General features: G+C 41.0%; 1 protein-coding gene across 2 annotated transcripts in view; it reads right to left on the bottom strand.

The window, feature by feature from the left end:
• Positions 1-23,053, bottom strand: part of LOC133577793 (alpha-N-acetylgalactosaminide alpha-2,6-sialyltransferase 2-like) — a 37,759-nt gene that overhangs the window by 4,218 nt on the left and 10,488 nt on the right. The window contains exons 4-9 of one of the 2 annotated variants that reach the window (XR_009811767.2): positions 21,934-22,096; positions 17,055-17,193; positions 16,883-16,986; positions 12,993-13,076; positions 11,141-11,240; positions 4,624-4,850 (exon numbers count right to left, since the gene is read on the bottom strand). Coding sequence is in view for 1 of the 2 variants with exons in the window: in XM_061931816.1 (XP_061787800.1) it covers positions 4,677-4,850; positions 11,141-11,240; positions 12,993-13,076; positions 16,883-16,986; positions 17,055-17,193; positions 21,934-22,096 (764 nt within the window). In the remaining variant the exon portion in view is untranslated. Of the gene's footprint in view, positions 1-4,198; positions 4,851-11,140; positions 11,241-12,992; positions 13,077-16,882; positions 16,987-17,054; positions 17,194-21,933; positions 22,097-23,053 lie in introns of those variants that run through there. The other variant, XM_061931816.1, reaches the window with a different exon arrangement.

Genomic DNA, 23,053 nt, shown 5'->3' with positions numbered 1-23,053 from the left:
ATGACACATTCATGTTTTTGTGTAATGATGACAACGTATACTCACGCGGACGATTGACTAGTTGATGGTGATGGCAAGAACGCGGTCGGGTGTTTTCTTTTCAAATGTTCGTTTATAGCCATTGTGCATACAACAACATTATTAGCAGAGGTGGGTAGAGTAGCCAGAAATTGTACTCAAGTAAGAGTACTGTTACTTTAGAGATTTATTACTCAAGTAAAAGTAAGGAGTAGTCACCCAAATATTTACTTGAGTAAAAGTAAAAAGTATATTGTGAAAAAACTACTCAAGTACTGAGTAACTGATGAGTAACATACACACATATATACAGGTAAAAGCCAGTAAATTAGAATATTTTGAAAAACTTGATTTATTTCAGTAATTGCATTCAAAAGGTGTAACTTGTACATTATATTTATTCATTGCACACAGACTGATGCATTCAAATGTTTATTTCATTTAATTTTGATGATTTGAAGTGGCAACAAATGAAAATCCAAAATTCCGTGTGTCACAAAATTAGAATATTACTTAAGGCTAATACAAAAAAGGGATTTTTAGAAATGTTGGCCAACTGAAAAGTATGAAAATGAAAAATATGAGCATGTACAATACTCAATACTTGGTTGGAGCTCCTTTTGCCTCAATTACTGCGTTAATGCGGCGTGGCATGGAGTCGATGAGTTTCTGGCACTGCTCAGGTGTTATGAGAGCCCAGGTTGCTCTGATAGTGGCCTTCAACTCTTCTGCGTTTTTGGGTCTGGCATTCTGCATCTTCCTTTTCACAATACCCCACAGATTTTCTATGGGGCTAAGGTCAGGGGAGTTGGCGGGCCAATTTAGAACAGAAATACCATGGTCCGTAAACCAGGCACGGGTAGATTTTGCGCTGTGTGCAGGCGCCAAGTCCTGTTGGAACTTGAAATCTCCATCTCCATAGAGCAGGTCAGCAGCAGGAAGCATGAAGTGCTCTAAAACTTGCTGGTAGACGGCTGCGTTGACCCTGGATCTCAGGAAACAGAGTGGACCGACACCAGCAGATGACATGGCACCCCAAACCATCACTGATGGTGGAAACTTTACACTAGACTTCAGGCAACGTGGATCCTGTGCCTCTCCTGTCTTCCTCCAGACTCTGGGACCTCGATTTCCAAAGGAAATGCAAAATTTGCATGGTTGGGTGATGGTTTGGGGTGCCATGTCATCTGCTGGTGTCGGTCCACTCTGTTTCCTGAGATCCAGGGTCAACGCAGCCGTCTACCAGCAAGTTTTAGAGCACTTCATGCTTCCTGCTGCTGACCTGCTCTATGGTGATGGAGATTTCAAGTTCCAACAGGACTTGGCGCCTGCACACAGCGCAAAATCTACCCGTGCCTGGTTTACGGACCATGGTATTTCTGTTCTAAATTGGCCCGCCAACTCCCCTGACCTTAGCCCCATAGAAAATCTGTGGGGTATTGTGAAAAGGAAGATGCAGAATGCCAGACCCAAAAACGCAGAAGAGTTGAAGGCCACTATCAGAGCAACCTGGGCTCTCATAACACCTGAGCAGTGCCAGAAACTCATCGACTCCATGCCACGCCGCATTAACGCCATAATTGAGGCAAAAGGAGCTCCAACCAAGTATTGAGTATTGTACATGCTCATATTTTTCATTTTCATACTTTTCAGTTGGCCAACATTTCTAAAAATCCCTTTTTTGTATTAGCCTTAAGTAATATTCTAATTTTGTGACACACGGAATTTTGGATTTTCATTTGTTGCCACTTCAAATCATCAAAATTAAATGAAATAAACATTTGAATGCATCAGTCTGTGTGCAATGAATAAATATAATGTACAAGTTACACCTTTTGAATGCAATTACTGAAATAAATCAAGTTTTTCAAAATATTCTAATTTACTGGCTTTTACCTGTATATATATATATATATATATATATATATATATATATATATATACACACACATATATATATATATACATATATATATATATATATACACACACACACACACACATACATATATATATATATATATATATATATATATATATATATATATATATATATATACACATATATATACATACATTGATATATACAGTATATAATTTATATTTATTTATTTTGCCGTTTTTGTTTACATGTTAAAGGTGTTTTAATGAATATACATGCATGTTTAACACATATAGATTCCTTTCTTTCATGAAGACAAGAATATAAGTTGGTGTATTACCTGATTCTGATGACTTGCATTGATTGTAAACAGACAGTATTGCTTATAACGTCCACGTTTTCAAATGGAGGAGAAAAAAAGTTCCTCCTTTCTGTCTAATACCACATGAAAGTGGTTGGTTTTTGGTATCTTATTTGTCCATCTTCCATATTCGTTTTTATACACTTTACAAGAAATAAATTGGCGGCAAACTCCGTAGCTTGCTAGCTTGTTTGCGCTGGCTTTCGGAGACTCTTATTTTGAAAGCGCGGCGCGATGGAGCGGCACTTTTATTGTGAAGACAGGAACTGTGCAGTCAGTCTTTAGGCTTTTGACGGGATGTACGGTTGAAATAAAAAGTAGTCTTTTTTCCTTCACACTTTTGATTGATTGATTGGAACTTGTATTAGTAGATTGCACAGTACAGTACATATTCCGTACAATTGACCACTAAATGGTAACACCCCAATACGTTTTTCAACTTGTTTAAGTCGGGTCATGTGACCGCCTGGCTCTGTTTGATTGGTCCAACGTCACCAGTGACTGCATCTGATTGGTGGAACGGAGTGAAACGTCACCAGTAAGGCAGGCACTTTGAAGGTCTGTCTGACAGACCAAAACAAACAAAGTGTGCATTAACAGATCGATAAAAATTAGTAGCGAGTAGCGAGCTGAATGTAGATACAAGTAGCGTTTCTTCTTAGGCCGTTTATTGAAATACTCCCACACTTTTGACGACTTTTGGCGTGCTTTTTTCCCCTCACTCGCACCGCTCGCATCGTCTGCTTTGCGCTCCGCCATGACGGTAGTGTGACGTAAATATGCGACGCGTCGAAGCACAAAAACGGCGTCGACGTATTTACGTAACCGATGACGTCGACTACGTCGACGCGTCGTTTCAGCCCTAACTGACACACAACATCCGGATTCCCATCATGCATTGCTTCAAAACTACAGCAAGTAGTAATGTCCAAAAAAAGATAGTGACAGAGAATAGAACGAGGATGGACAATTCAACCCTAAACTCACTCCTTTCCTGCAAATTACAGTTCACCTATGCTCCTTCAAAGGCTGTGTTACTGGCTGCAAAGCATTGCACTTTCAAGTACAACAATGAGTAGAGAGGAGTGTTATGTGTGTGTATATGTGTAAATAAATGAACACTGAAATTCAAGTATTTATTTTATATATATAAGAAATACTTGAATTTCAGTGAATTCTAGCTATAAAGTCCCAAGGTTGGCAAGTATGGTCGGACGTGCCATCCTGAGCAGATGCCTGTACCACCTCATCTGGCTCCGCTCGATGTGGAGGAGCAGCGGCTTTACTCTGAGTTCCCCCCGGATGACAGAGCTTCTCACCCTATCTCTAAGGGAGAGACCTGCCACCCGGCGGAGGAAACTCATTTCGGCCGCTTGTACCCGTGATCTGATTGGACTGATTGTACATTGACTGACAATATATTTTACAGCATTGCACAGATGCTGGCTTTTGAACTTTGCCCCTATAACAATCCGGATGGTTATTTTCCTCTTTGGTCCGGAGGACACAATGTCTACAGTTTCCAAAAACAATTTGAAATGTGGACTCGTCAGACCACAGAACACTTTTCCACTTTGCATCAGTCCATCTGAGATGAGCTAGGAGCCCAGCGAAGCCGGCGGCATTTCTGGGTGTTGTTGATAAATGGCTTTCGCTTTGCATCGCAGAGTTTTAACTTGCACTTACAGATGTAGCGAGCAACTGTAGTTAATGACAGTGGTTTTCTGAAGTGCTCCTGAGCCCATGTGGTGATATCCTTTACACACTGATGTCGATTTTTGATGCGGTACCGCCTGAGAGATCGAAGGTCTGTAATATCATAGCTTACATGCAGTGATTTCTCCAGATTCTCTGAACCTTTTGATGATATTACGGACCGTAGATGGTGAAATCCCTAAATTCCTTGCAGTAGCTGGTTGAGAAATGTTGTTCTGTCGGACAATATGCTCATGCACTTGTTTGTGAATGACTGAGCATTTCATGGAAGCTGCTTTTATACCCAATCATGGCACCCACCTGTTCCCAATTAGCCTGTTCACCTGTGGGATGTTCCCTATAAGTGTTTGATGAGCATTCCTCAACTTTCTCAGTCTTTTTTGCCACTTGTGCCAGCTTTTTTTGCAGGCATCAAATTCCAAATGAGCTAATATTTGCAAAAAATAACAAAGTTTACCAGTTCAAACGTTAAATATCTTGTCTTTGCAGTCTATTCAATTGAATATAGGTTGAAAGGATTTGCAAATAGTTGTATTTTGTTTTTATTAACGATTTACACGACCAACTTCACTGGTTTGGGGTTTTGTATTAAATGTATTAAAAATTCTATAAATGCAAACATTTTGTGCCATCTCGTGTGTCTCACCTGTGCTGGTGTGACACTCGAGTTCCTTTATTCCTTCCAGGATGGATTCTTCCTCAGGTTTTTTGGTACAGACGCAGTATTCCGCTGTCGTGGAATTTCTTCCACAAGTTCATTTCCAAAACGTAGTCGTGATGGGAGTAGAACGACCTGAAGGCTTTTTCATGCTTCTCGTAGTAATAGTTGGCATATTTCCGGTGGTCTTGGGTAATGAACCCGTACGCGTCCACCTGGGGAGAGCAAACCCGTAAACTATAGAGGTGAGTGTCATGAACGACTCGTTTATAAGGCTCCAGCGCCCCCTGCAACCTCGAAAGGGACAAGCGGTATAAAATGGATGGATGGATGGATGGGTGTTTTTTTTTTAACAAAAAGTAATTACGACTAATTCAAAACGCCCACGATTTTTACTAAACGAGACCCACAGGTGGAAGTTTCACTGACTCTCAAGTTTTATACGGAGCCTACAACCTTCACTAACTCACAGGTACTCGAAACCTGCGAGTTTAACTGACTCGCGAGTGCTACACAAAGCCTACGATCTTCACTGACTCACAGACACTCGAAACCTCCAAGCTTCATCTTGCACTCGTGAGTCAGTGAAACTTTCGGGTTTTGAGTACCTGTGAGTCAGTGTAGTTTGCAAGCTTAGGAAGTTTCACTGACTCTCAAGTGTTATACGAAGCCTACGATCTTCACTAACTCACAGGTAAACGAAACCTGCGAGTTTAACTGACTCACGAATGTTACACAAAGCCTACGATCTTTACTGACTCACAGGTACTCGAAACCTGCGAGTTAACTGACTCGCGAGTGCTACACAAAGCCTACGATCTTCACTGACTCACGCAAGTTCACTGGTTCGCGGGTGCTACACAAAGCCTACGATCTTCACTGACTCACAGACACTCGAAACCTCCAAGCTTCATCTTGCACTCGTGAGTCAGTGAAACTTTCGGGTTTTGAGTACCTGTGAGTCAGTGTAGTTTGCAAGCTTAGGAAGTTTCACTGACTCTCAAGTGTTATACGAAGCCTACGATCTTCACTAACTCACAGGTAAACGAAACCTGCGAGTTTAACTGACTCACGAATGTTACACAAAGCCTACGATCTTTACTGACTCACAGGTACTCGAAACCTGCGAGTTAACTGACTCGCGAGTGCTACACAAAGCCTACGATCTTCACTGACTCACGCAAGTTCACTGGTTCGCGGGTGCTACACAAAGACTACGATCTTCACTGACTCACAGACACTCGAAACCTCCACGCTTCATCTTGCACTCATGAGTCAGTGAAACTTTCGGGTTTTGAGTACCTGTGAGTCAGTGTAGTTTGCAAGCTTAGGAAGTTTCACTGACTCTCAAGTGTTATACGAAGCCTACGATCTTTACTGACTCACAGGTACTCGAAACCTGCGAGTTAACTGACTCGCGAGTGCTACACAAAGCCTACGATCTTCACTGACTCACGCAAGTTCACTGACTCGCGGGTGCTACACAAAGCCTACGATCTTCACTGACTCACAGACACTCGAAACCTCCAAGCTTCATCTGGCACTCGTGAGTCAGTGAAACTTTTGGGTTTTGAGTACCTGTGAGTCAGTGTAGTTTGCAAGCTTAGAAAGTTTCACTGACTCTCAAGTGTTATAGGAAGCCTACGATCTTCACTAACTCACAGGTAAACGAAACCTGCGAGTTTAACTGACTCACGAATGCTACACAAAGCCTACGATCTTTACTGACTCACAGGTACTCGAAACCTGCGAGTTAACTGACTCACGAGTGCTACACAAAGCCTGCGATCTTCACTGACTCACAGACACTCGAAACCTCCACGCTTCATCTTGCACTCATGAGTCAGTGAAACTTTCGGGTTTTGATTACCTGTGAGTCAGTGTAGTTTGCAAGCTTAGGAAGTTTCACTGACTCTCAAGTGTTATACGAAGCCTACAATCTTCACTAACTCACAGGTAAACGAAACCTGCGAGTTTAACTGACTCACGAATGCTACACAAAGCCTACGATCTTTACTGACTCACAGGTACTCGAAACCTGCGAGTTAAATGACTCGCGAGTGCTACACAAAGCCTACGATCTTCACTGACTCACGCAAGTTCACTGGTTCGCGGGTGCTACACAAAGCCTATGATCTTCACTGACTCACAGACACTCGAAACCTCCAAGCTTCATCTTGCACTCGTGAGTCAGTGAAACTTTCGGGTTTTGAGTACCTGTGAGTCAGTGTAGTTTGCAAGCTTAGGAAGTTTCACTGACTCTCAAGTGTTATACGAAGCCTACGATCTTCACTAACTCACAGGTAAACGAAACCTGCGAGTTTAACTGACTCACGAATGCTACACAAAGCCTACGATCTTTACTGACTCACAGGTACTCGAAACCTGCGAGTTAACTGACTCGCGAGTGCTACACAAAGCCTACGATCTTCACTGACTCACGCAAGTTCACTGGTTCGTGGGTGCTACACAAAGCCTACGATCTTCACTGACTCACAGACACTCGAAACCTCCAAGCTTCATCTGGCACTCGTGAGTCAGTGAAACTTTCGGGTTTTGAGTACCTGTGAGTCAGTGTAGTTTGCAAGCTTAGGAAGTTTCACTGACTCTCAAGTGTTATACGAAGCCTACAATCTTCACTAACTCACAGGTAAACGAAACCTGCGAGTTTAACTGACTCACGAATGCTACACAAAGCCTACGATCTTTACTGACTTACAGGTACTCGAAACCTGCGAGTTAACTGACTCGCGAATGCTACACAAAGCCTACGATCTTCACTGACTCACGCAAGTTCACTGACTCGCGGGTGCTACACAAAGCCTACGATCTTCACTGACTCACAGACACGCGAAACCTCCAAGCTTCATCTGGCACTCGTGAGTCAGTGAAACTTTCGGGTTTTGAGTACCTGTGAGTCAGTGTAGTTTGCAAGCTTAGGAAGTTTCACTGACTCTCAAGTGTTATACGAAGCCTACAATCTTCACTAACTCACAGGTAAACGAAACCTGCGAGTTTAACTGACTCACGAATGCTACACAAAGCCTACGATCTTTACTGACTCACAGGTACTCGAAACCTGCGAGTTAACTGACTCGCGAGTGCTACACAAAGCCTACGATCTTCACTGACTCACGCAAGTTCACTGACTCGCGGGTGCTACACAAAGCCTGCGATCTTCACTGACTCACAGAGACTCGAAACCTCCACGCTTCATCTTGCACTCATGAGTCAGTGAAACTTTCGGGTTTTGAGTACCTGTGAGTCAGTGTAGTTTGCAAGCTTAGGAAGTTTCACTGACTCTCAAGTGTTATACGAAGCCTACAATCTTCACTAACTCACAGGTAAACGAAACCTGCGAGTTTAACTGACTCATGAATGCTACACAAAGCCTACGATCTTTACTGACTCACAGGTACTCGAAACCTGCGAGTTAACTGACTCGCGAGTGCTACACAAAGCCTACGATCTTCAGACTCACGCAAGTTCACTGGTTCGCGGGTGCTACACAAAGCCTACGATCTTCACTGACTCACAGACACTCGAAACCTCCAAGCTTCATCTGGCACTCGTGAGTCAGTGAAACTTTCGGGTTTTGAGTACCTGTGAGTCAGTGTAGTTTGCAAGCTTAGGAAGTTTCACTGACTCTCAAGTGTTATACGAAGCCTACGATCTTCACTAACTCACAGGTAAACGAAACCTGCGAGTTTAACTGACTCACGAATGCTACACAAAGCCTACGATCTTTACTGACTCACAGGTACTCGAAACCTGCGAGTTAACTGACTCGCGAGTGCTACACAAAGCCTACGATCTTCACTGACTCACGCAAGTTCACGGACTCGCGGGTGATACACAAAGCCTGCGATCTTCACTGACTCACAGAGACTCGAAACCTCCACGCTTCATCTTGCACTCATGAGTCAGTGAAACTTTCGGGTTTTGAGTACCTGTGAGTCAGTGTAGTTTGCAAGCTTAGGAAGTTTCACTGACTCTCAAGTGTTATACGAAGCCTACAATCTTCACTAACTCACAGGTAAACGAAACCTGCGAGTTTAACTGACTCATGAATGCTACACAAAGCCTACGATCTTTACTGACTCACAGGTACTCGAAACCTGCGAGTTAACTGACTCGCGAGTGCTACACAAAGCCTACGATCTTCACTGACTCACGCAAGTTCACTGGTTCGCGGGTGCTACACAAAGCCTACGATCTTCACTGACTCACAGACACTCGAAACCTCCAAGCTTCATCTGGCACTCGTGAGTCAGTGAAACTTTCGGGTTTTGAGTACCTGTGAGTCAGTGTAGTTTGCAAGCTTAGGAAGTTTCACTGACTCTCAAGTGTTATACGAAGCCTACGATCTTCACTAACTCACAGGTAAACGAAACCTGCGAGTTTAACTGACTCACGAATGCTACACAAAGCCTACGATCTTTACTGACTCACAGGTACTCGAAACCTGCGAGTTAACTGACTCGCGAGTGCTACACAAAGCCTACGATCTTCACTGACTCACGCAAGTTCACTGACTCGCGGGTGCTACACAAAGCCTGCGATCTTCACTGACTCACAGAGACTCGAAACCTCCACGCTTCATCTTGCACTCATGAGTCAGTGAAACTTTCGGGTTCTGAGTACCTGTGAGTCAGTGTAGTTTGCAAGCTTAGGAAGTTTCACTGACTCTCAAGTGTTATACGAAGCCTACAATCTTCACTAACTCACAGGTAAACGAAACCTGCGAGTTTAACTGACTCATGAATGCTACACAAAGCCTACGATCTTTACTGACTCACAGGTACTCGAAACCTGCGAGTTAACTGACTCGCGAGTGCTACACAAAGCCTACGATCTTCAGACTCACGCAAGTTCACTGGTTCGCGGGTGCTACACAAAGCCTACGATCTTCACTGACTCACAGACACTCGAAACCTCCAAGCTTCATCTGGCACTCGTGAGTCAGTGAAACTTTCGGGTTTTGAGTACCTGTGAGTCAGTGTAGTTTGCAAGCTTAGGAAGTTTCACTGACTCTCAAGTGTTATACGAAGCCTACGATCTTCACTAACTCACAGGTAAACGAAACCTGCGAGTTTAACTGACTCACGAATGCTACACAAAGCCTACGATCTTTACTGACTCACAGGTACTCGAAACCTGCGAGTTAACTGACTCGCGAGTGCTACACAAAGCCTACGATCTTCACTGACTCACGCAAGTTCACGGACTCGCGGGTGATACACAAAGCCTGCGATCTTCACTGACTCACAGAGACTCGAAACCTCCACGCTTCATCTTGCACTCATGAGTCAGTGAAACTTTCGGGTTTTGAGTACCTGTGAGTCAGTGTAGTTTGCAAGCTTAGGAAGTTTCACTGACTCTCAAGTGTTATACGAAGCCTACAATCTTCACTAACTCACAGGTAAACGAAACCTGCGAGTTTAACTGACTCATGAATGCTACACAAAGCCTACGATCTTTACTGACTCACAGGTACTCGAAACCTGCGAGTTAACTGACTCGCGAGTGCTACACAAAGCCTACGATCTTCACTGACTCACGCAAGTTCACTGGTTCGCGGGTGCTACACAAAGCCTACGATCTTCACTGACTCACAGACACTCGAAACCTCCAAGCTTCATCTGGCACTCGTGAGTCAGTGAAACTTTCGGGTTTTGAGTACCTGTGAGTCAGTGTAGTTTGCAAGCTTAGGAAGTTTCACTGACTCTCAAGTGTTATACGAAGCCTACGATCTTCACTAACTCACAGGTAAACGAAACCTGCGAGTTTAACTGACTCACGAATGCTACACAAAGCCTACGATCTTTACTGACTCACAGGTACTCGAAACCTGCGAGTTAACTGACTCGCGAGTGCTACACAAAGCCTACGATCTTCACTGACTCACGCAAGTTCACTGACTCGCGGGTGCTACACAAAGCCTGCGATCTTCACTGACTCACAGAGACTCGAAACCTCCACGCTTCATCTTGCACTCATGAGTCAGTGAAACTTTCGGGTTTTGAGTACCTGTGAGTCAGTGTAGTTTGCAAGCTTAGGAAGTTTCACTGACTCTCAAGTGTTATACAAAGCCTACAATCTTCACTAACTCACAGGTACTCGAAACCCGCAAGTTTCACTGACTCGCGAGTGTAAGATGAAGCTTACAGGTTTAGAGTACCTGTGTGTAGGCTTTGTGTAGTACTCGTGATTCAGTTAAACTTGCAGGTTTCGAGTACTCAAAACCCAGAAGCTTTAACAAAGCTTGACTGACTCACGAATGCTAGACGAAGTCCATGACCTTCACTGACTTACAGGTACTCGAAACCTGTGAACTTAACTGAGTGCAGAGCTGCAAATGTGAGTCAGACACACAAATCATCAAAACCGGAACCACGGCGTGGGGCTTGTTTTTCTCAATGCCAATTTAGCTTAAGGACTGGGGTCAGTAAAAATGAATCAAGTTTCCAATGAGGCCGCGAAGGAATTGTGCGAGTCAACTCACGATGTCACAGGTGTGGAGAGCCAGGAAGACGGTAAAAGCCCCGTTAGTCGGTCTGAACGATGCCCCGTATGCAAACTTCAAGACGTTCGACTTCAAGTACCTGTTGGCGAGAAATAGTGACAACCTTTCACACCAACATGGTTAAAAAAAAATGGTTTGGGCCCGCAGACCATTGGCATATTTCAACAAAGGTTGGGCGCCCCTGGTCTAAATGCTCCATCGTATAAAAATGGACTACAAACCCCGTTTCCATATGAGTTGGGAAATTGTGTTAGATGTAAATATAATCGGAATACAATGATTTGCAAATCATTTTCAACCCATATTCAGTTGAATATGCTACAAAGACAACATATTTGATGTTCAAACTCATAAACATTTTTTTGTGTGCAAATAATCATTAACTTTAGAATTCGATGCCAGCAACACGTGACAAAGAAGTTGGGAAAGGTGGCAATAAATACTGATAAAGTTGAGGAATGCTCATCAAACACATATTTGGAACATCCCACAGGTGTGCAGGCTAATTGGGAACAGGTGGGTGCCATGATTGGGTATAAAAACAGCTTCCCAAAAAATGCTCAGTCTTTCACAAGAAAGGATGGGGCGAGGTACACCCCTTTGTCCACAACTTGTTGAACAGTTTAAGAACAACGTTTCTCAAAGTGCAATTGCAAGAAATGTAGGGATTTCAACATCTACGGTCCATAATATCATCAAAAGGTTCAGAGAATCTGGAGAAATCACTCCACGTAAGCGGCATGGCCGGAAACCAACATTGAATGACCGTGACCTTCGATCACTCAGACGGCACTGTATCAAAAACCGACATCAATCTCTAAAGGATATCACCACATGGGCTCAGGAACACTTCAGAAAACCACTGTCACTAAATACAGTTGGTCGCTACATTTGGAAGTGCAAGTTAAAGCTCTACTATGCGAAGCGAAAGCCATTTATCAACAACATCCAGAAACGCCGCCAGCTTCTCTGAGCCCGAGATCATCTAAGATGGACTCATACAAAGTGGAAAAGTGTTCTGTGGTCTGAAGAGTCCACATTTCCAAATTGTTTTTGGAAATATTGACATTGTGTCATCCGGACCAAAGGGGAAGTTATCGACGCAAAGTTGAAAAGCCAGCATCTGTGATGGTATGGGGGTGCATTAGTGCCCAAGGCATGGGTAACTTACACATCTGTGAAGGCACCATTAATGCTGAAAGGTACATACAGGTTTTGGAACAACATATGCTGCCATCTAAGCGCCGTCTTTTTCATGGACGCTCCTGCTTATTTCAGCAAGACAATTCCAAGCCACATTCAGCACGTGTTACAACAGCGTGGCTTCGTAAAAAAAGAGTGCGGGTACTCCCCTGGTCCGCCTGCAGTCCAGACCTGTCTCCCATCGAAAATGTGTGGCGCATTATGAAGCGTAAAATACGACAGCGGAGACCTCGGACTGTTGAACGACTGAAGCTCTCCATAAAACAAGAATGGGAAAGAATTCCACTTTCAAAGCTTCAACAATTAGTTTCCTCAGTTCCCAATTGTTTATTGAGTGTTGTTAAAAGAAAAGGTGATGTAACACAGTGGTGAACATGCCCTTTCCCAACTACTTTGGCACCTGTTGCAGCCATGAAATTCTAAGTTAATTAATATTTGCAAAAAAAAAAAAAAAGTTTATGAGTTTGAACATCAAATATGTTGTCTTTGTAGTGCATTCAATTGAATATGGGTTGAAAATGATTTGCAAATCATTGTATTCCGTTTATATTTACATCTAACACAATTTCCCAACTCATATGGAAACGGGGTTTGTAGATATTGTTGATATTGTGGAGCGAGTGGTGACCTGTTCTGGACGTATCGCAGGAAATCCTGGTGCAGGACATAAAAGCGGCTCTCGTTATACTGCCCCGTGTAGTACGTCCTGGGCCTGGGGGAGAGATTAAAAAGTTAGTTTTGTGAATGACACATTTTGTTGAACAATACAATAATACCTCTGCACAAAATTTGATTTGACTTTTCCTTTTAATTTACATACATTTTAGCCCAGGGGTCTGCAACCAGCGGCTCTTTAGTGCCGCCCTAGTGGCTCCCTGGAGCTTTTTCAAAAATAAATTAAAATGGAAAATGATGGGGGAAAAACATTTTTGTTTCTGTTTTAATATGGTTTCTGTAGGAGGACAAACATGACACAAACCTTCATAATTGTTAGAAAGCCCACTATTTAACAAGTTTGTGTTTATGCTACATAGACGCCGTTTTGTCCTACTAATTTCGGCTGTCCTTTAACGCACCGTAGTTGTGTGGACTGTGACGCGACAGTTTGTTTATATGTTCCGTATTTTTCCTTCTTTATTATGCATTTTCGGCTGGTGCGACTTATACTCCGAAAAATACGGTACAACTTTCCCAGACGCTGCCGCAGAAAGACGTGTTTTATGCCACTCCTTTGTCCCATTTTGTCCACCAAATGTTTTATAATGTGCGTGAATGCACAAAGGTGAGCTTTGTTAATGTTATTGACTTGTATAGAACCTTTATTTAACCAGATAAGAAACCCATTGAGATCAAGATCTCTTTCACAAGGGTGACCTGGCCAAGAGGTCAACAGCACATGTCACAGAGCAGTTTCAAAAAAATTAATACTTTCAAACATACATTTTAAATTACATACTGTAAAAGAGAACTGTAAAACAATAAAGATGTACACCTTTTAAAAACACAGGCATTGACTTGTGTGGAGTGCTAAGCAGGCATATTTGGTCAGGGCATGACCGCAAGCTAATCGATGCTAACATGCTATTTAGGCTAGCTGTATGTACATAATGCATCATTATGCCTCGTTTGTAGGCACCGTATTTTTCGGAGTATAAGTCGCACCGGAGTATAAGTTGCACCTGCCGAAAATGCATAATAAAGAAGGGAAAAAAACATATATAAGTCGCACTGGAGTATAAGTCGCATTTTTGGGGGAAATGTATTTGAAAAAACCCAACACCAAGAATAGACATTTGAAAGGCAATTTAAAATAAATAAAGAATAGTGAACAACAGGCTGAATAAGTGTACGTTATATGAGGCATAAATAACCAACTGGTATGTTAACGTAACATATTATGGTAAGAGTCATTCAAATAACTATAACATATAGAACATGCTATACGTTTACCAAACTAATCGCTAAATCCCATGAAATCTTATACGTCTAGTCTCTTACGTGAATGAGCTAAATAATATTATTTGATATTTTACGGTAATGTGTTAATAATTTCACACATAAGTCGCTCCTGAGTATAAGTCGCACCCCCGGCCAAACTATGAAAAAAACTGCGACTTATAGTCCAAAAAATACGGTATATTTGAGCTCATTTAATTTCCTTTACTTTTGTCCTCTGTGTATTTAATTTATAATAATAATAATAGACTTTATTTGTAAAAAAGCACTTTACATTGAGCAAACAACCTCAAAGTGCGACAGTGCATTGAAAAGAAAAAATAATAATAATAAAAAGATAATAAAAAAATATAAATAAAAAATAAAAACTAGAACAGCCTAATAGCTAGAACTAGTATGCATATATCTATAAAAAAGCTTTTTTTAAAAGAAGGGTTTTTTAAGCCTTTTTTAAAAGCATCCACAGTCTGCGGTGCCCTCAGGTGGTCAGGGAGAGCATTCCACAGACTGGGAGCGGCGGAGCAGAAAGCCCGGTCTCCTTATATTTGCATGTCTCATGACACATTATCTCTATGTAATATTGGCTGCCTTTCTGATAGTTGTTTGTGTGCCATGTTGTTCCAGACCACAGCAAACGTTAACCAGCTTGCAAAAATTGTGATAATCCATTAAAAGAAGACAACCTATAGTTTTCCTTTAACTTGGACTCACACATCTAAGATCTCTCAAATTCGCGTCTATCTTTTCCCACCTTCTACGGGGCGTCGTGAGTGGCGACCCATCAGAGCTCCTGTCATGTAACCCTGTACAATGTTGTCTAATCTTAAACAGGTTTGGGCTGAAAACAACATTTTGTTGTACTTTTGTAATCACAACAAAGATCACTACATTCCAAATTATTTCAAGTGATGCGTTTTGGTGTGGCTTTTTACTTGTTTGAATGTTTATCATTGTAGCAATATGGTTGTAAAAGATTTTTTGTGATTTCTGATCGTTTGTGAGGGCACCAATATGACTTCTGTGTGTGTGCTTGTTGTTATTTAGCTTGTTAATAAAGAGATAACCCCTTGTTATGTTTGTTTTAGATACACTATTGTATAGCAGGGATTCCTAACGTTTTTGACCTCGAGGCCCAACTTTTCCACTACACAGGGGCCCGGGGACCCTCAAATATTAACATCAATCTTAATCGTGATTTTAATGGCAATCAATGATTATATCCAACCTACATAGAGTTTAACAGTATACCTTGTCCAATAATATGAAAGCATGTGTTAATCACAAATATTATTAGGTTAGGCTGATTGCAAAAATAAATAATGGCCAAATATTCTGCAAAAGAAGTGACTCATAAAAACTGATGAAAAATTAATGTACATACAATAATGCAGTAATAAAATGAATAAATGCTATCTAAATAGAACCTTGCATAAGCCCTTTTTGGGTTTCTTTTCTCACCTGCACTTATTTCTTATTACGTATTTCTCATTACTTGTCTCTATGTATTTTAACAATGTTACCTTTTGTACTGTTTATATTGTGCGAATAAATAAATAAATACAAATAAATTAATAATAAAAAATATATACTGTATGTTTCTTGAATAATCTGTCAATTAAATTAAAATGCGCATTAAAATACAGCTTCACCACTTCAGTCATAATTTTTGCACTTTGGAAACTTTTCTATGACTTTAGTTCCAGAATTCTTCTGTTTGTTTGCGATTGTCATTACTGCCACAAGTGGTGGAAAAGTGTACTACAACTGAGTACCACTGTGACCCGTATGGACTACAGCTGAGAAACAGATTTTGTCTGCCCTTTAGGGGACGCTCGCTGTTGTTTGGATACTTTACATTAGTTTTAGATGATACCACAAATGTGGGTATCAATCCGATACCAAGTAGTTACAGGATCCTACAATGGTCATATTCAAAGTCCTCATGTGTCCAGGGACGTATTTCCTGAGTTTCTAAACATAATACACATTTTAAAAAAACTGAAAAAGATTTTGTGATGATAAAAAAATATCGATGTAAAAATAGTAGTATCATGTACTTGGTATCATTACAGTGGATGTCAGGCGTAGATCCACGTGTGGCGTTTGTTTACATTGTGATGCCGCTGAGCTATTGTATCCTCCTACGGTGTGTAGTGAAAGCATGTTTAGCTATTCCTCGTCCTACAGTCCTAAAAAAAAAGGGGGGCGGGGACCAGTACTTTTTAGAGGCGGTATAGTACCGAATATGATTCATTAGTATGGCTGTACTATACCAGTACCGGTATACCGTGCAACCCTAGTTCAGAGTGTACAAACATTTAGTAAAATGTGGACTTTTGTCGAGGCTGGAAGCCATTATTCATATTTACATTGTTTCTCGGGGAGAAATTTGCTTCACAAAGCAAACTTCTTGATTTACGAACTCTGCTCAAGAACCAAGTTCGTAAATGGAGGTTCCACTGTGTATCATATTTAAATCCACATGGTTGTTATCATAACTTTTTCTTCTGTTTGCTTTTTCCCACGCAAAGGGTGAATATGACCAAGATTGACGTTCATCACCGTCTGTTTTTATACGGGCCGAGCTGCACCTTGTCTCCTTTGAGGAGTCCATCCAGCCATTGGTAGTCCTTCATGCCCTCCGGGATCATCACGTATTTGATACCCTGCAGCGGCACAAACGGGCGGTCAGTGTGAGGGCACTGGCTGGTACACCACGAACGGAGTCGCCTACCTCATCGTGGGGGGCAGACTTGTAGCCGTAGGTCTTCCAACGGGTCAAGGACGTGGTGATGGAGTGAGCCGTGTGAACGTAGACGGACGTTTTGTTCCCCACGTCGTCCTCGTAACCCTCGGTGAGGGCGCCGTTCACCCTGACACACAAAGGGAGAACCAAAGCAAAGTGAGCGTCACTTTTATTGTACACTTTCATCTTTGTGGGAACTAGGGCAGGGGCCTAGTGTAACGACAGTTGCCTGGCTTTCCTACTAGAAAAAAAAGCCGTACGTTCAAATCTTCATCATACGGAGCCCCTAAAGGGACATGGGGGGAAAAACATTTTTTTATACTTTTTATACTTTATTTTTTTTTTTTTTTAGACATGCGCACGAGAAACTTTTTATAAAATTATTTTAAAAAATTAATTATTTTTTTATTTTTTTAGACATGCATCTCGTGCGCAGGAGAAAAACTTTCTTGTGTGCACGAGAAACTTTTTGTAAAATTATCTAAAAAAAAAAAATTATAATTTATTTCTTTTTTAATTTTTTTAGACATGTATATCGTGCGCACGAGAAAGTTTGTTTTAATAAAATTATTTTTTTTTAAATTAAAAAAAATTAATTTTAAATTCTTTTAGACATGTATCTCGTGCCTACGAGAAAGTTTCTCTTGCGCACGAGATACATGTCTAAAAAAATAAAAAATAAATAAAATATTATATTAAAATTAAAAACATTGCTCCCACATGTCCCTTTAGGGGCTCCGTATCATCGTCATCATCATCATCATTTATTTTTATTCCTTTCATGAAAAAGCAAGCCACGTATTTCATTGTTTTTTGTTTCTTATACATTTCCATGATCAGAAAGGAGCAGACGGAAGAATCATATTCTACAATTTATCTGCCCCCTTTTTTAACACAAATTATTTTATATGACTTTATCACTGTTCCCTCCGCCAACACCCAAACTCCAACATACTTTTTAATTTTCGTTTAAGCATTTTCACAATGACACATCCAATCAAAATCAAAAATCAGTTTGATATAATTCCAGTTGTCTCTTTTTGTAACTCTTTTTAAATTCAAAAATATTCTTGCATCTTTTTAAGTCCTCCTTTAGAGAATTCCATGCTTTCACACCAGCAACAGACAGGCACATTTGTTTCAAGTTTGTTCGCGCTCTTGGATGTTTTAAAGTCTTCAAACAAGAACACAAATAACTTTTGTAAGTCCTTCGGAAAAACTTTATTTCTAGCTTTGAACATCACTAATAGAGTATGCAATTCTACAATGTCTTTTAGTTTTTAGATCTTTTAGTTCTCAAATCTAGAAAGCAAGCGTCTATACTACATTCATATCTTATTTGCCCCGCCTCTCATAAGCACAATAGTACTTCTCATGTATTTTGTACAAAGGTTCATTTGTTTTTTTACACAAGTTACAGTATTTTTCGGACTACAAGGCGCACTTAAAATTCTTTCATTTTCTCAAAAATCGACAGTGCGCCTTGTAACCCGGTGCGACTAATGCACAGCATGATTCTGGCTGTGCTTACCCACCAAGAAGCTATTTTATTTGGTACATGGCGTAATAAGTGTGACCAGTAGATGGCAGTCACACATAAGAGATACGCCAGTAAACAACACCAAAACTTTAAATGTTCCATTGAGAATATAGAACATTACACACGGCGTTCAAAAATCTGTCAAAATGTTTTAGTACGACTTTGGTAAGCTATGAAGCCGCACCGCTTGAAGGATTGTCGGCGCATTAAACATACGAGTATTACTATGGTGTATTTGTAATGACCTCAAAATGGCACCTATTAGCAGACTTTATCTGGCGTTTTGTTTCGCAATATTATGCAAAACCAACTTTTCTTAGCTTCTGGTACCTGCTGATCTGTATTTGGGATCTGCATAAGTACTGAAAATGTGCGCGCGTCCGCCATTGTAGTCCGTGGGGACACCGTTGTCATAAGCTTCTTCTTTTTCTCTATCTTCTTGTTATGGGACATTCATCCTCCGCTGTTGCCATTTCTAATATAAAGTAGTGTAAAGTTCTTACTTATATCTGTCAGTAAACTCGCCATGAAAGCGCTAAAACATACCGGTGTAGTGACTTTACATTATTCACTAAAGGAACTTTAGTTATTAGAGAGTTCCGGTCGGACGTTTTTTCACGGGACACATTTCCGGCCTTGTTGTTTCACTAGTGAGCCACGGATGAGGAGATGCTGCTCCGTTATTGATTGAAGTAAAGTCTGAATGTCATTAAAACACTTACATCCATCTTTTGACACTTCTCCCACTCCCGTCCTTGCACGCTACACCGCTACAACAAAGATGACGGGGGATAAGACGCTGTCGAAGGTGAGCCACGTAAATAAGACCGCCCACAAAACGGCGCATCCTGAAGCGACAGTCAGAAAGCGGCTTGAAGATGATCTGTAAAACATCATCTATGTCATGTCTGTGTGATCATGTTTTGTTTTAGTCATGTTCGGTTTGGTTTTTGGACTTTTTGTGCACTTTTGTTTGTTTTGTCACCATAGCAACCATTAGTTTTCACCTGTCACGTCACGCACCTGTTTCACGTTTTGAGTCACGCACCTGTTTTCACTAATCATGTCTGTAGTATTTAAGTTCATTGTTTTCAGTTTGTCTTTTCTGGCGACACCCCGCATTTATGCTCTGCACATTCCTGACACTTGTTATTCATGCTTCATGCCATGCCACAGTAAGTGTTTATTAGTTTTACGTCCATAGTTTTGCCTTTGTCCTAGTTTTTGTTTCATTAGCCAAGTTTTTGTATTTCCGCCCTTGTGCGCGCCTTTTGTTTGCTTCCTTTGTTTTGTAGTTTGTTAGTGTTTTAAATAAATATGTATTTACCTTCACGCCATGACCAGTCCAGCTTTACTTGGATCTCGGGAAAACAAACACACCATAGTCCACGTCCTGATAGGGCTGGCGACATCTGTCAGGACGTGGACTATGGTGTGTTTGCATGTCCTCCCCGTGACTGCGTGGGTTCCCTCCGGGTACTCCGGCTTCCTCCCACCTCCAAAGACATGCACCTGAGGATAGGTTGATTGGAAACACTAAATTGGCCCTAGTGTGTGAATGTTGTCTGTCTATCTGTGTTGGCCCTGCGATGAGGTGGCGACTTGTCCAGGGTGTACCCCGCCTTCCGCCCGATTGTAGCTGATATAGGCTCCAGCGCCCCCCGCGACCCCGAAGGGACTAAGCGGTAGAAAATGGATGGATGTTTTTTAACAGAAAATATTTTAAGTCCATCAATTTGCCTGAAATAAAAAAAAAACAAGATACTTATCTAAACTATGAACATTTTGACTGACTTCATTAATTTTATACTGAAAAATAAAATGTATTAAACTCAATAAATAATAACCAATTCAGTTTAATCAGCAACATTAACTCAGAAGTATAATATATTAAACACTTTAACCTACAAAACAAAAAGGAACAAACAATTTGTGCAGATTCTTTATCATTATCATCATTTCATCATCTGTTATTTTACATTTTATGCATTGCTTTTTATTAATATTATTCTCGCCATGTTACATTTTATTCATGTATTATTTACATGTTTTTCTACATACATTTTAACATACGCGTCATACTATTTTTTTATGGCGTTCATTTCAGTTATTCTCCAGTGCAGTGGTTCTCAAACACTTGGCTCTCCAAGTACCACCACAATGATCAACGTTAGAACACAGTAGCAGAGTAGGCCTGAATAGTCATTAAAAACGAGGCAAAAGTTTTATTTAACGAGTATATTTAATATTTTGGCCACTGTAACATTACTCACAGTTTGAACAGTAATGCTGTGTTTGAACATTTAATTAAGTGATTTTTTTTACCGGCGTACCACTAAATGGAGCCACAGTTTGCTCTTGTGTGAACACCTCAAAGTTGGCTTTTTTCCTCATACTTCAGTGCCGTGCCATTGTTTCGTTGTTGTCATTAGGGCCGCGTGTATGTGTGGGTGTTGTTGATAAATGGCTTTGGCTTTGCATAGTAGAGTTTTAACTTGCACTTGCAGATGTAGCGACCAACTGTAGTTACTGACAGTGGTTTTCTAAAGTCCTGAGCCCGTGTGGTGATATCCTTTACACGCTGATGTTGCTTTTTGATGCAGTACCGCCTGAGGGATCGAAAGTCACGGGCATTCAATGTTACGTGCAGTGATTTCTCCAGATTCTCTGAACCTTTTGATGATATTACGGACTGTAGATTATGAAATCCCTAAATTCCTTGCAATAGCTGGTTGAGAAATTATGTTCTTAAACTGTTGGGACAATTTGCTCACGCATTTGTTCACAAAGTGGTGACCCTCGTCCCATCCTTGTTTGTGAATGACTGAGCATTTCATGGAAGCTGCTTTTACACCCAATCATGGCACCCACCTGCTCCCAATTAGCCTGTTCACATGTGGGATGTTCCAAATAAGTGTTTGATGAGCATTCCTCAACTTTCTTGGTCTTTTATGCCACTTGTGCCAGCTTTTTTGAAACATGCTGCAGGCATCAAATTCCAAGAGCTAATATTTGCAAAAAATACTAAAGTTGACCAGTTTGAAAGTTAAATATCTTGTCTTTGCAGTCTCTTCAATTGAATATAATTTGAAAAGGATTTGCAAATCATTTTATTCTGTTTTTATTTACCATTTACACAACGTGCCAACTTCACTGCTTTTTGTTATATTTTTATTTAAGTTTTTTATTTTTATTTTTTAAACCTTTGTGAGGATTGCGATTGAATCTTCATTTAAACTGAGTTATGTGAGCATCCCGTCAGTCCGCATCCGAGCGAGAGTGGAAATATTACACGTGCTCAAAAAAAAAAAAAAAAAATGCCTTTACCGAAAGACGTAATCGTGTGCATCGATTTCTTTGCCCATTTTGGATGCGTTGAGGATCCCACCGTTTCCCACCACAGCGCAACGAATGCAGCCATCACCGCCTGGCTTTGGGGAGAGGAGAGGCTCCTTTGCCCTTGTGATCAACTTCACGGACGACATGACGTCTGAGAAAATAAAGGAAAAAAAACTTCAACTTTCCTTATATTTATTTATACAAGGCCAATTCCACCAAAACGGTGCCAGCGTCTCTCTTACAATAAATTGTATTTGTCTTTATGAACTCTAAATCTGGTCATTAGAGTGGGTGGAAGTGCAAAACACTTTTACATTTCATGAAACAAACCAGTTACGGAAATCTAAATAATAAAATACTACACAATTTTCAATTGCACACACCAAAATGAAACTCATAAAACACAAATATGAGTCACATACAACTTCTCTTGACAAGGTATGGGTACATGTAATTGATGATGGCATGGCGCCATGGCAAAATAAAAGCCACCACACCTTAAAAAAATTGTTTTTTTTCTCTCCATGAAAACTAATTAAAATAATACATTGTATACGGTTATCTACTGGTTTGTGTAACTGTAAAATATTTTGTCTTTTGTAATTTTGGTTTGTATAATTGTAAACTGTTTTGTAAAGTGTAATTGTACATTTGTTGAAAATGTTGGCATGGGTTGGAGCATTTAAGTGTAGCAGGATGAGGAAAAAAAATATTCTGTAGTTAGTTGAGTTAGCGGCAGCACTGTGGACCAGGGGTTAGTGCATGTGCCTCACAATACGAAGGTCCAGAGTTCAATCCCGGGTTCGGGATCTTTCTGTGTGGAGTTTGCATGTTCTCCCCGTGACTGCGTGGGTTCCCTCCGGGTACTACGGCTTCCTCCCACCTCCAAAGACATGCACCTGGGGATAGGTTGATTGGAAACACTAAATTGGCCCTAGTGTGTGAATGTGAGTGTGAATGTTGTCTGTCTATCTGTGTTGGCCCTGCGATGAGGTGGCGACTTGTCCAGGGTGTACCCCGCCTTCCACCCGATTGTAGCTGAGATAGGATCCAGCGCCCCCGAAGGGACTAAGCGGTAGAAAATGGATGGACGGATGGATGTTTTTTA

Source organism: Nerophis lumbriciformis, linkage group LG39 (genome assembly GCF_033978685.3).
Source record: "Nerophis lumbriciformis linkage group LG39, RoL_Nlum_v2.1, whole genome shotgun sequence".
NCBI classification, from domain to species: Eukaryota; Metazoa; Chordata; class Actinopteri; order Syngnathiformes; family Syngnathidae; genus Nerophis; species Nerophis lumbriciformis.
The sequence above is the reverse complement of the archived record's forward strand: the minus strand, read 5'-3'. Positions and strand labels throughout refer to the sequence as shown.